General features: G+C 46.2%; 1 protein-coding gene across 3 annotated transcripts in view; it reads right to left on the bottom strand.

Moving 5' to 3' along the window:
• Positions 1–12,739, bottom strand: part of HDGFL2 (HDGF like 2) — a 130,817-nt gene extending 118,078 nt beyond the window's left edge. Inside the window, exons 1-3 of one of the 3 annotated variants that reach the window (XM_078668586.1) lie at positions 12,561–12,739; positions 7,946–8,022; positions 7,717–7,855 (exon numbers count right to left, since the gene is read on the bottom strand). In XM_078668586.1, coding sequence (XP_078524712.1) covers positions 7,717–7,855; positions 7,946–8,022; positions 12,561–12,635 — 291 coding nt within the window. In that variant the 5' untranslated portion in view covers positions 12,636–12,739. The remainder of the gene's footprint in view (positions 1–7,716; positions 7,856–7,945; positions 8,023–12,560) is intronic. The other 2 variants (XM_078668584.1, XM_078668583.1) reach the window with 2 other exon arrangements.
• Between the last annotated feature and the right edge of the window lie 1,356 nt (positions 12,740–14,095).

The raw sequence follows: 14,095 nt of genomic DNA, 5'->3' as shown, positions 1-14,095 counted from the left end.
TCTGCAACTGGTCAATGGAGAAGGAAAATGCTTGCATCAGAGAGCCACAGTGTACAACATGTTGTCTCACATAGTTATCTTGTTTTAAATAGAGAAGGATGCAAATCCGAACGACTAACTTTAACTTCACACAGCAATATGCTCAAATAATTATCAAGTAAAGGTGCAATCCTGGCTGATGGAAACAATGATTGTAGTCTCTAAATGCAGGACGCTAAAATTATTTCATTGTTAATACTAAGGCAGTTTGCACTCTTGTCCTAAACAAATCTGCCTACATAGGAGATGCAATATCCAGAGGAGTCATTCTCCGATGGAAACTAGTTCATTCAATGCTAATTCATATTTTGCAAACATTGCTCATTTTACAGGTTGGTGCTATTGGATATCATCAGGTCACGCAGGTGTAACAGACCTTAAAGGATATGCTCCACAAACCATTGATGAATGGTTTGGGTTGGGACGGTGTCAACTTGGTGAAAACTGAGCCAATTTGCAGATTGGAGGGATAAACGGGACATGGGTCCACCGACAAGGAAATGCAGGCATTCAGGACACCGAGGAAATCCAGATCAGAGGGAAGGAGGCAGATATGCTCAACCTTATGAAACAGAACTTTAGTAGAAAAAAAGAAAGAACTACAGTATTGTTCCAGAGAGCATCACAGAAAGAAAATGTTCGAGCACAATACAGCAACGAGGTTTTAATATTGCTGTGATAACATATCACCTTCCCTTTTGAGATTCCAAGCATACGGACATCCACAATGTCCAGTATAGTAGCTTTGCTAGTAGCCTCTGAATAGCCCTGTGGCCTGCAGAGACTCCAAGTACTGATTAGGTAGAGAGCACCCAACACTAATCAAGCACTGGACATGCAATTTAACATCAACCAGAAAAAAGCATGTCTTAAAAGATACAAGAGAAAATATACAGCCTTTGCAGAAGAGCAAGAGAAGCCAAAAAGCAAAGGGAGATAGATCATTGTGTGCACAAAGAATAAAGAGATTAGTAGTGAAATAAAGTGAGGCTGTAACGTGTTGATGTTTAACAGTGCTGAACTTTTAAAAAGGCATGTCGACCAAGGTTTTGCAATACAGAAAAATAATCGTTTCCCATTTGAATGCATTTAAATTCGGCAATCGAGAAATGGAATAAAGTGTTTATAGAACATTAAAGTATGCATTAAAGTATAGAAAACAAGGTTTGGGGAGCGCTGGCCAATCCAAGATTTATGGGGCGTAGGATATTTTTTCAGGTCGATGGCATAAAACTTGTGTTTAATGCAAACCAATACATTTTACAGGAAAAGAAAAGGAACCCATTGGTCAGGGTTTATGGGCGAAAGAAAAAAAAAAGCGTACGGCCCACTTAAAAAGGATGGGAATAGACATTCAAACTAGGCCTGGTGGGGCACACTGTCAAAGACCAGGTGTTTGCTGGGGTCCACCTTAGGTGCACAGGCTCAAGTGATCCAGTGTCTGAGGAGGGCAGCCGGAGGACATTGCCAACTGCATTTCCTATGGTGGGGTGTTGGTATAGAGGCAGGGGTAACTGCACGAGGACCACCAACTGCGCAACCTACAGCATGAGCCGATTTCCAAAGTTATGGGTCTTTCCCTAACACTGCTGAAAATAGATATTCTCAACTGTATCCAGGCAAAAGCAACTGACCTGATAGCTGGAGCACATTCATTACAGAGCCACGGCAAGGCTAGTTAGGGGGGGGGGGGGAAATGTGTTGGGGATGGTGCACTCAAATCACACACCTGCAAAATAAGACCGATTATGCATTTTCCAATAAATCACAGAATTCAAATGGGCTGAATACTAACGCTGCCCAACACACTGTGGCAAATGAAACGAGCTAGCATTGCACCGATTATATTATCAAGTGCCATGCATTGACCCAGAAATTGCTTAGTAGATTCCACATGAGCATACAATCAGGAACATTAAGTTCAAATAGCAACAAGCATTGAAAATGCAATAGGTCGCGCCTTTGATGAAGTTAAAGCCATTGGTTTTGCTAATGATATTATATAGCAAAGCAAATGGCTGTAACTTAATAAAAGGCGAGACCTATTGCATTTTCAATGCTTGTTTTGGTTGCAACTCTTCTTCCCGTCCCCCGCACCGTTTACTGTGATCCTCCAGTCAGCTGGTCAGTGGTGTGAAGTGAATTGCTCCCGTGCCATTTATTGCTTGTATCTTTTTGTTAACATTCTATGCTCAACTGTTAATCTGCTCTGATAACACAAGGCCATCGAGCAAGCGAGACTATAGGGGCTCATCGACTCTTTATCTAACTTGCAAGGAATCGTGGCGATTCCTTGCAGTGCCCGTGACTTTTAAGCTCAATGCGCATGTGCATTGAGCTTAAAAGCGCGTGCACAGCCGCCCGCATTCCTCCGACACCTTTGAAGTGAAGCTTAGCTTCACTTCAAAGGCCCGGCTTCTTCACACCCACATGCCGCTCTGCCCCGCTCCGCCCCCTCCCCTGAGTCATCCTGCCTGCCCAGACTTCTCCTCCCCCCTACTTACATCCCGCTTTCACTTGTTTTTTTGACTCGACGTTCCCCCCGCCCCCTCCCGCCACGCAATGCCGAGAGCTTGTTGACAATGAAAACAGTTTTAGTGATAGTCCCGTGGCATTGTCGTGTGTAATCTGACACTGAACTTTACCGGACCAGAAAGTATGCTTGTCTTTCATTGCAGCTTTGCTTTTTCTGACTGCCTCGGCAAGCTCCCATCCTATCGTGGCTCCTATCTTTCTAACATGATTTGGCCATGCCAATCTGCCTCATTTGTTTGTAATAGGAAGGAGGGGTTTGGTGTATATACTGTGATATATAACGAAGGCATTTCTATTCCCGGCCGTACTTTTTTTTCTACTCCCCCCTAATTATTCACGGCCGCGTTGCCCAGAGCTGCCACTTCTCTTTTTTTGTGCACACCTTTTTTCTTTTTTTTTTTCTTCTTTTTGCTTGCATTTTTTATCACCTCTCTCTTTCCACTCACCATCTACCTCCCTCCGCGATCTTTCTCGCTCTCTCCCTCCCTGTCTCACCCCCTCTCTTCTTCTCCACCGAGTCCTCCCCTGCCCCCCCTGCCCTCCCCACTGCCTCTTTTCACGCCGCTCTCTCTTCTCTTTCTCCCCTCCGTTATGTCACAGGTTGTTACCCGCGGAGTGAGACCGGCCGGGTGAGACCCGGTTGAATCAGCGTCTCTCGCCTGTCAGCCTCTCACCCCATCCCTCCCACCCCTCCGGTCCCTTCCCAGCTTCTCCCCGTCTCTCCCTTTCATCGTCCCCGCAGCATCTTCCCCATGGACCCCACACTTCCGGTCCGATTCCGCTCCACATCTACCTTTCCTCCCCTTCCTGCCCGCCTATTCCCTTTCAGTATTTCTCTTTTCATCCCCTCTCTTGCGTTCCCTCGTGCCGCCCTTCCACCCCCTCTCTCTCTCCCCACCTCTCCAATTATGCTTCTGCCACTGTTCTCCCTTCCTGTCTCGTCTTCTCTCCCTTCGCTTCTTCCCAGTCTTTCCCACCCTCTTTCCCTCCAGCTCCCATTTTACCATTATCTTTCTTCCTATCTTCCCCTCTCGCTCTCTTTCACTGCCCTTCCACTCTCTCTCATTTTCCTCTCTTACCATCTCTCTCTTCTCCGTTCCCGTGGACTCTTTATTTTTCCCCCCTCTTTATTCACTTTCCTTTTCCCATCCACCCCTGCTCTCTGCCACTCCTCTCTCCCATGCCACCAGCCTTGTGGAGTGCTGGTACGCTCCCATTCAATGTAATATTACACCTCTACTGAGAAATTAAGGTACTCTCCCTCATGAGTTCTAGAGTCGCAGGCACTGAGTACCGGACAGTACCTGTCCACTCATGTCACTATGCTCAACCGGAAGCTATATGGAAATGCACGTGCGTGTGTTCTTTCACATATGAAGAAGAGCTTTGGTGACTGTAGCGCCTCGCCTTCTTCTCGGTATCAACTTTAAAATGGGTGCAATATTGTGATTTCGTTATTTTGTGTTTAATGGCTGAAACAGAAATGTCGAAAACGGCAATGGATTAATGTGTACTACAGCGCACTTCGCCAACATAGTGGCATATATATTTTTTCGGTTTACACATTGTCATGTCCGTTGACAAGAATTTGACCGAAATTACAAAAACATACAGAGGGATTTGCATGCAGACCGCTTTCAAATTAACTCTTTCAACAGAGTGTTTATGATTTTCTACACATTTTTTTTAGCGTGAACTTGACCCGAATGCACTGGAGCAGTGTACAGGAGCACCAGTTACATTACACAAGGGCACACATTCATGTGTTTTTTTTGTTAAGTATCGAGACTTTAAGTGATTTGCCCAGAATCACAGGATGTTGAGCTGCGGAGAATCGAGCCTATCTCACCACTTCTAAAATCAGCACCGCTGGCCGTAAGCCCACATTTTCTGGCCATTTTCTACAAACTTTTTTTTGGGCCAGTGCACTATATCGAAATATTCCATTTCAGCAGACTTTGCACTTATCCTCCCATAGTAATCAAAAACGTAAATAAGTGTGATTAAAAACTCACTTCTACACTTTATATCAATGGTTTCCAGCCACCATAAATGATTGTCAATAAATGGCCGACATTGAGAATACAAAGATATTGTGTCTGGTGAACAAAGGGACTTTTTTGCCCCGTTTTTTCTAGGTGCCCTCACTCTATCTATCTATCTATCTATCTATCTATCTCCCTCACTCTATCTCTCTATCGCCCTCACTCTATCTCTCTATCGCCCTCACTCACCCTCACTCACCCTCACTCACCCTCACTCACCCTCACTCACCCTCACTCACCCTCACTCACCCTCACTCACCCTCACTCACCCTCACTCACTCTCACTCACTCTCACTCACTCTCACTCACTCTCACTCACTCTCACTCACTCTCACTCACTCTCACTCACTCTCACTCACCCTCACTCACCCTCAACCCCTCACCCTCACTCACCCTCAACCCCTCACTCACCCACCCTCAACCCCTCACTCACCCTCAACCCCTCACCCTCACACAGTGCAATAGGTCTCGGAGCATTTGAGTTAGAGCTTTTAGAAATGTTTATGGCTTTTTTTTTTTTTATTCTTTAGCATTGGCTACAGGAAACAAAAATGCTAAAGATTTACAAAAAAACCCATAAACAATTCTAAAAGCACTAACTCTAATGCTGCGAGACCTATTGCATTTCCAATGCTTGTTTTCTTATGACTTGCTTCTCGGTGGAAGGGCTGCAGCTCATTGGGACCAGCAATGCCTTCGTCATAAAACGTTTCTGCGTTTTTGCGCCATTTCGAGAGGTACTGTGTTACGTTACAGGTCCATCGGAATCTCCCCCCCCGGGGGATTTGCTTGTCGCTGTACAACGCTGTGAGATTAACGATTTGCAAGCAAGGGGAGCTGATTTGCATTGAATTGAAACAGGCTGGCCATGGCAAACCCCTTTTGTCTCGGTGCAGGGAGACTGACTGTCTGACGTCACAGCCTAATTAGCATGAAGAGAAGGTGAGCACTGCAACACAAACGATCATGGCTCCGGAAGCAAACTGACAATTGCCCTCGATCATAACATCATATTATAATTTAGTTGGTCATACATGTAATCCCACTGCAGAGTCGCAGGACAGAGTGTCCTTGGTGAGTGTTCCGACAGACGGCGTGCCCTGCAAAACTGGTCTTTCCCTGCTCTTACCCAATAGCGGCGCATTCTTATACCATTCTCTTCATAGTATTTCTCTAGAGCAGGCAGCAGCGTACTCACTCAGAACCACTTGTTTGCAACAACAAGCTAAAATAATCCTTTCCATGTGAAGCATATGGATGTTTTCGAAAATGTTAACTGCTCTTAATTGTTTAACCCTCTTAGCAAGCAATGAGCAATTCCCCTTCTACTGAAGCAACGCACAACAGACAGTCTGATCGTTTTTTTTTTAACCTAGATAACAATCTTTTCATTTTTCACAAAATAAAGCAAGAATGTTTAGTGTTAATTTAATGCCTGTTCAAGCCAAGTTCACTTATGGCACATGAGCACACTCGATACGCCACTCACTTCACAAATACGTCCCGTTTATGTGCATTTAGACCAGCAATGCATGTTAATAACACCAAACAAATGTGAAAAAGCGTCCAAGGACGTGTTTACATTAAGTAGACTAGTAAAGGTGACAACCAACGGCAGAGTGAGTGGGGTGAAGTAATACGGAGTGCCCGGGGTGGCAGAAAATTAAATAAAAATAAAAGTGGAAAAGAAAAAAAAAAAGGGTGGGTGAAAACAAGGCATCTGCCGCCATATCTCCTCAATCGCCCCATACTGTCACCACACCACTTCTCGCCTGCAGCCATTTTGCTCTCTTCGCACCTCCTTCATGCCGGTAAACATTGAGGGAGCTATCTATGTTTGTAATCCTGGAGCTGCGAGTTTAAAACATCACCTGGTAGTGCACACCGTTTGCGCGGTTGCCCCTAATGAAATAAATATGTTCAAACTAAAAGTTCCAGGAAACTGTGAGGGTAATTTGCAGGCTGACTATTTGAAAGTACTGAACTGCAACAGTTGTGTTATGTCGTAGGGTCCGGAAGCAGTCAAAGTTTGTTGAGGTCAGAGTAGGCCAACTGCTAAAGATGTTGAAATGGCAACCAAGATGGACAGACACGTTTGGATACACGTAAGCTGCATTTTCGTTGCTGGGACAACGAAAGCTTCATTGCAAGATGGCGTTGGACTGTCCACAGTCGGTACGGATACACACATGCTGCCTGCTATGGACAAATGGCAAGAGCAGCCATGTTTGTCCATGCAGACGCGTAAACGAAAGCCCTCGCCAGAAACGATTACAAAAGGCACTCACACTAGCAAGAGCAGCGCCTGCGCTGCTTTCGCCAGGCAAGACCTAAAAATAAGCCATGCTTCTAAAGGCCTATGTGTAAGTCGTAATGTCTACAACTTAATGCATAAGCTGCATATAGTGCAGCTCAGGAACAGGGCAGAAACCACCTCTCCCCGATTCTGAACTGTATTGTCTTGAGCTCAGGCAATAACATGTAAAGACTCAGTTACGCTTATGTGGTTTAGAAGCAGTGTGCCTTAAAAGCTGCCACGCGCAGTGGCGAGAGCACAAGGGATGGTGTGTCAGGAGCTACAAAGCACAGAAGGTGCAGCTTTGAGACTAGAACGTTCACCGGAGAGCCTAGGAATTGTCAGAGTGCTTAAAAGGAGTGTGAAGAACTTAGATGGCGGCTGCCCATCAACAAAATACAAGAACTTTCTTTGAGGCAGTTGTGGAATCTGACCAGGAGCACATATTCATGCACAGAGAACTATTAACGCATAAAAGTAGCATTCTTGACAACACAATAGCAACGTGGGGAAGATCAACAATTAGCAATGACCAATTACTGAAAAGAAAGATAGAGTAGCCTCAGTGACGTCTAAGGTCCTCTAGGTAAATGCTAATTTGGAGTGGATGTATGAAGTATTCCCACAACGGAAAGCTTAGAGTTAGAACAGATGAATAAGATCACTCACCCAAGAAGTAGCCGAATATGGTGTGACCCTATTAAGACTAAAACACAGCAATAGAAGTAGCTTTGCTGGGGGTCAGGAGGAGGTCTCTAATTAGCACATGGGCCATCACATAGACACTAAAGAGATACTCACTTGAGGAAGTGTGTAGCTTGCATGGGGGTTATTCTGAATTTCCCAAAGGCCCTCGTTAAAGCCTTTCCTCTTGGTGGGTTTGCCATATTTGTCTTTATACTTGTCATACAGGAAGAGGTCCTTGGGTGGTATGAAGGCTCTACAAGATAGGAAGCAAAGGGGACGAGTTAAAAGCAATACAACAGCAGGAATACAACGCCGTCTGGGGCACTCATAGGACAAAACTTACGTTTCGTGAGTACCAAAGAAGAAGATTGGGTACTTGTTTGGGGGAGGTTTCACTGCCCCGTCAGCAACGTCATCAATCTAAAAAGGAGAAGAGGAAAAAAACTATCAATTTTGATGCAAGAAATTAAAGGCAGAAAAAGTGCAAATTCCAAATGTTTTAGTTAATGCAATTAAAAACAAGGATGTACAATTAAATTAAAACAGTGCAGTAGATGTAAAGTGTTTGCCTCTCTTCTACAACACCTTCGAATTAGACTGACATGCAAGGGACACTCAATACTATTCCCAGGTAAAATATGGGGAAAACAAAAAAATAGGATCACAATGACCAGAGTCACCAGAGGGTTCAGAAACAACAGCTTATGAAAAAAAAGCAAGTTTAGATCAAGTCTGGCTTGAAAAATAAGTCTGATTTGCCCAACAAAAGGAGCATATCAGGTCCAGCCAGGCAGTCAGTTTCATGTTCTTTCTTTTGAGTGGCAATACATGCGATGAAAAGCGGCTTCGCAGTGATTGTGAACAGAGCGGTGCAAACAAAGGGCCCTATTGAGGAAGCTCACTGCGTAAAGTGAAGTTTCCTCCTGTAGAATTACTTCTACATTGCAGTAAATTGGCAACTTTCAGAAATTCCATAAGCAACCCTGGAGTAGTTAGTATTCCAGGAAATCTAGATTTCCAATGCATAATACTGGGTAAAAAACTGCCTTCCTCGCCCTGGGTGTTATCACACAAGCATTTTTTCCCCACACTGCTAATAAACTCAAGTAAGTTTCTCACAATGCCCACCCTGGAAAACGCATACTCCTGCATTTGGGTAGGACTGCTACCCCGCCAGCCTAGGGCACGAGTATTGCTGGTTTGTCTCCCCCATCTTCAGCCAAAGATTCTGAATTTCAAATTGCTGCATCACAACAGCCCCTGCAACTCATTGATGCAACCTTTCTTATAACATGCACACACTTCTTTTAAAAAAAAAAAAAACACACAAACAAACACAAGAGCTGAGCTTTCTGCAGTATTGGCCGATAACAGAAAAGCCAACCCCACATATACATCCCCCAGCAGTGCCATAGAAACAGGGCACTGCGAGTTTCAATCGGATGTACTGTTTCAATGCTGAGAGTAGTGCTGCAAGCGCACCAAATGCAGTGCTGTGAGAAAGTACTGCTATGACCACCTCCTAGGACTGGCTCACCAACGCTTTTGAGCGCATATGTGCCAACTCTCCGAAATCAATCCAACTCTTGCTGCACCACAGTCTTCAACGAGTCCTTATCACCAAAGTTCTATGAAGCCACCTGACTTTCCAAGTTATTCATTAATGATCTGCCCCCTTCAGCCCCATAGCACGCCATGGTTTATAAACATGAAGCTTCCACAGAATTGGAAACAATGTTATTAAAAAGATACAATGCCCAACCAAATGGTTATAAACCAATAGACTACTTCAAATACAAGTATATCCTCAATCTCTGGCAGATCTCGGAGATTCTTCTGATTTCCTTTCACTGCTTATTTCCACCTCCAATTCAAGAGCGATATCCTAACTCCATAATATGCCAGCTTCCAGTACACCATCAGCCCATGTCCCACCTCACAACACTATCAACCAGGAGTCTACAATCCACCACCAGAGAACTGCTAACTCAGTCTATACTACACTTCATAACCAAAAGGTTTGCGAGTTTTTGCCCCATCATATTGACAGAAAGCCCCCAATGGTAGTTTTAGGCATCTTTTAAAACTTCTTCGCTCTGTATATCCCCCACGTATCAACTATGGTAAACTATCTGCTAGAGGTAGTTAGCCCAGTGAAGTGTGAATTGTAAGCATTATCGATCAATTATGGTTTCCACAACACCTGTCCCAACTCCAAAGACTTACCAGTTAATAACAATTACACTATCCTCAAGCATTCAACTTCGGTAGATCCTTTCATGTCATCACGTTCACGTTAACCTAGAGTTTGTTTCTTTTTCAATTCTTATCTATCTCCCAATAAAGGGCCTCCTCAACTCCCTCATTGGCCTCCAGGAGGTCTTCCAGCGGGGCCAAGGTTACTTACGCCTATGCAGTGGCATCACCACCTTGCCTCACCAAGGATCTCTGCTTGGTCCATGACAGCTTTCATGTACAACATCTCCAGGGCTTCCTTCCACTAGCAGTTTAATGTGCCTCGTTTCCTTTCCCACCTCAAAGCAATGTCGCACCGCTAGGGCAAGCCACAGAATATACACATCTCAGCTGCATAAACTCAGAAAACAAGCCTCCTCTCACACTCCTACACACTTTCCTATTGTCTAATTTAAAATTTTTAAGCAATGGAGAAAAATGTTCTACAGAAGTACAAGTGGGTTAGACTCCATCAAACGCACGAAAGGGGGTGGGAGGAATGTTTGCAACTTATCTAACCGCTGGCAATCGTTCAGGGTGGCAATCCAACCCTTCGTTCTTTTGCGCACCATGCCACCTCAGTTTGGACCCATCTACAGGCACATCAGTCACAACACTGCTTCAATAGGAAGAGTTCAGCCCAAACTGCCAGGTCAGGTCCTACCTAAACCAGAACACAAGCAACCCAAGACCAGTTTTATGCTAATTGGTACTCTTCAGTCGTGTGTCACGTGCTTCTAGTGACACAGTGAGCACACCAGATTTTCAAGATAACCACAGATCATTTATTCACCGTATTGAAACTTGTTTTAAGAATTTACTGAACACGCAGCATGGTCTGGTCTTACAATGGCACCCCTGCTCTACATCTACTACCAGCATGGCTTCAAGTGTTCCTATCCTCAGTGTATATTTTCGGCAGCATCCTCTTCCACTCCAAGTGCACACCACACCATAATTCACCTTCACTCTTGTGCTTAAGATGTCTGTAAGCTCTCATCAATGTTCTAGTGCTGAATCTAACCTCCTACAGTCTCAGCATCTCACTGAACTCTCTCTACCACCAGCTTCTCCCATGCAACTAATGCAGTTCACTACAATATACATGTGCTACTTTCTGATCGTAGAGCCACTGTGTCCCCATTTCAATCACATTCTAGAGGACTGACCTCCACTTTGGACATTCTCCACAAATGCCCGGTCATCCATGTATACCACAGGTGACCTGGTCCCGTCAGCCACATATGCAACAGGAAAGTACACCCACCACAAGAGCTCTGGTCCTCGGTCATCCTCATATACCAGGGGGAGGTGCCCTGATTCCCTACATCCACAAGCACCACAGGGAGGTGTCCTGGTTCCCCATCATCCATATACATCACAGGATAACAGGTGCCCCGTACCTCTCTCATGTACATAGAATGTAGGTGACCTTGGCTAGCCCCATAGTACACAAGTGCCCTGGGGTCCTTCCTGGTCCATATACTACACAGGCGCCCTGGTCCTACCTCATCCTACAATGGTGTCCTGGTTCCCTGCCCCCAATCATCCACACACACACTCCACAGGTGCCCAGGTCCCCCACCCCATCATCCACACACACACTCCACAGGTGCCCAGATCCCCCACCCCGTCATCCACACACACACACTCCACAGGTGCCCAGGTCTCCCACCCCATCATCCACACACACACACACACACTCTACAGGTGCCCAGGTCCCCCACCCCATCATCCACACACACACACTCTACAGGTGCCCAGGTCCCCCACCCCATCATCCACACACACACACTCTACAGGTGCCCAGGTCCCCCACCCCATCATCCACACACACACACTCTACAGGTGCCCAGGTCCCCCACCCCATCATCCACACACACACACTCTACAGGTGCCCAGGTCCCCCACCCCATCATCCACACACACACACTCTACAGGTGCCCAGGTCCCCCACCCCATCATCCACACACACACACTCTACAGGTGCCCAGGTCCCCCACCCCATCATCCACACACACACACTCTACAGGTGCCCAGGTCCCCCACCCCATCATCCACACACACACTCTACAGGTGCCCAGGTCCCCCACCCCATCATCCACACACACACTCCACAGGAGACCTGGTCCCCCACCCAGTCATCCACACACACACACCCCACAGGTGCTCTGGCCTCCCCATCATCCACACACAGATGTCCTGGTCCCCAATCATCCACACACACACACCCCCCACCATCCGCATAGTCCTAAATAGTTTCAGCAACTCGTCTTCCTCTATCCTCCAGGCAGCCCACTTCGAATCCGTGTGCCATCTTTCCTAGATGCCCTACTCCCTAACAATGTCCAATCCCTGTACATGACCACTCCCCCCAAAGGTGTACCACCGCCCCCATGGGGCACGCACTGCACGGGGGGGGGGGGCGCTTTCTCACTAATCCCTCCCTCTGCAGCTTTCCATTGCCCCGAGTGTCCTTCTGTCTCAGGCCCCGCCTCCTCCATGTGCCCATCCTGGGGCTCCCTCCACCTGCCCCACAGGTGGCTCATTCCAGCCCCACCACCCACAGCCTGCACCCCGTCACCCGACCCACTTCTTAAAAGACTCACGAAGCCCCAAATAAACGACGGTTGAGGAGAAGCCTGCACCTCCCCGCCCCCTGCCGGAGGGGGGATTACCGCAGCGTGCCCCCGCAGCTCCACGCCCGGACCCCGTCTACTCACCCTGGCCGGCCAGTGCGGGTATCCCTTCATCTTGGCGAAGACCAGGTCTCCGGCCTTGAAGTTGTCCTGCGGCATGGCGACACTCAAGCGGGGTACAGGCCGAAGGAAAAGCCCAGGCCTCTGCCAAGCCCAGGCTGGAGCACTGGGACAGGCCTCTCTGCGCCGGAAGTCCCGCCCCCACCGCGCTGCGCACACTGGCCCGACACGCTGTCACTCCGGGCAACTGGAGTTCCCGACCATCGGAACAGCCAATGAGCGACGAGGCGGGAGCCGAGGCTGCCCTCTGATTGGTCACTGCCTCTGAGCTAGGCTCGTGGTATAAATATACAAGAAGGCGCTGAGGGTGATGTGCGAAAGAGAAGGAGGGGGCCTGGGGCAACAAGGGGGAAGGGCAGGAGGATTAAACGGGCCAGGAAGGAGGAAATAATACTCAGAGGGGGCATTGGGGTGCTGGGGAAACTAGAGGAAGATCTCAACTCAAGGGCAAAAGCTTTTAATGTACTGGGAAGATGTCGTTTTTTGTGGCAAAAACTATGGGATAGAATTGATGGGTAGAACTGCGATGCCCCTATTTTGACCTTCCATGAAACGTGTTGCTGAAAAAGGAGATACATTTTATGCTAGGTTTGATGCGGAAACAATTAGTAATTTGGCAGAAGTTATGGCTGAATTACAGTTAAAAGTGGAAGAGTTGAAATAGGCAGGGATAATGTATGTTTAAAAATAACAAAAATTGCCTAAAATACAAATAAAAGAAAGCCAGGTTTAGAGAAAATGTAAAACGCCGAGATCGGCTTGGTGTGGTTAGTTATGCAACCTGTAACTTGTCTGCTGTGCGCTGCTTACCTTATGTGACATTGCTGATGAGGTTTCAAATGACATAATTGATAACATCAATAAGGTAATTACTTATGACATCACCAATGATATCAGTGACATCACTGTGTAAGAAACACAATGTGTGGTGTGAAACGCACAGGTCAAACAAGCACAAGAAATAATTAAAGACCAGTCTTAATACGTCCTAGAATGACTAAATAGCCAATAGTTTGTACAGTTACAACCGGGGAAAAGGATTGACACTTTACACAATCTAATATAGTTATTGTATAAAATATACGAAGTACAAAAGGATGCTTTGTACTAAGGATGGAGAGAAGGGCAAATTCATCAGACGAGGAAACTTACTTAAGTGGTGAGACCTTTAAGTAATAGAAGGATGTATTGTCTGTATTATAAACACCACAAAGAAATGTATTGTGCAAACTCTAGGGAGATGGTTAAACTGATTGTTATGTGTTTGAACTTCATGTGTGTTATACTAGGAAGATGGTATTACAATGTATAGGAGGTACCCTAATACTGGGAAAAGGGATGGGTATATGGGCACAAGAAAAAACAGATTCCCTTCTATTTTAATTGCACATTTCGGATCAAACTGAGACTCTGAAAACTTAACAGACACAATTAATCACTCCGTGATCTGAATCAAAGTTATCAAAACCCAAGGGGTTTCCAGATCGCTAAATCACAAA

This window comes from Lissotriton helveticus, chromosome 12, assembly GCF_964261635.1.
Source record: "Lissotriton helveticus chromosome 12, aLisHel1.1, whole genome shotgun sequence".
NCBI lineage: Eukaryota > Metazoa > Chordata > Amphibia > Caudata > Salamandridae > Lissotriton > Lissotriton helveticus.
The sequence above is the reverse complement of the archived record's forward strand: the minus strand, read 5'-3'. Positions and strand labels throughout refer to the sequence as shown.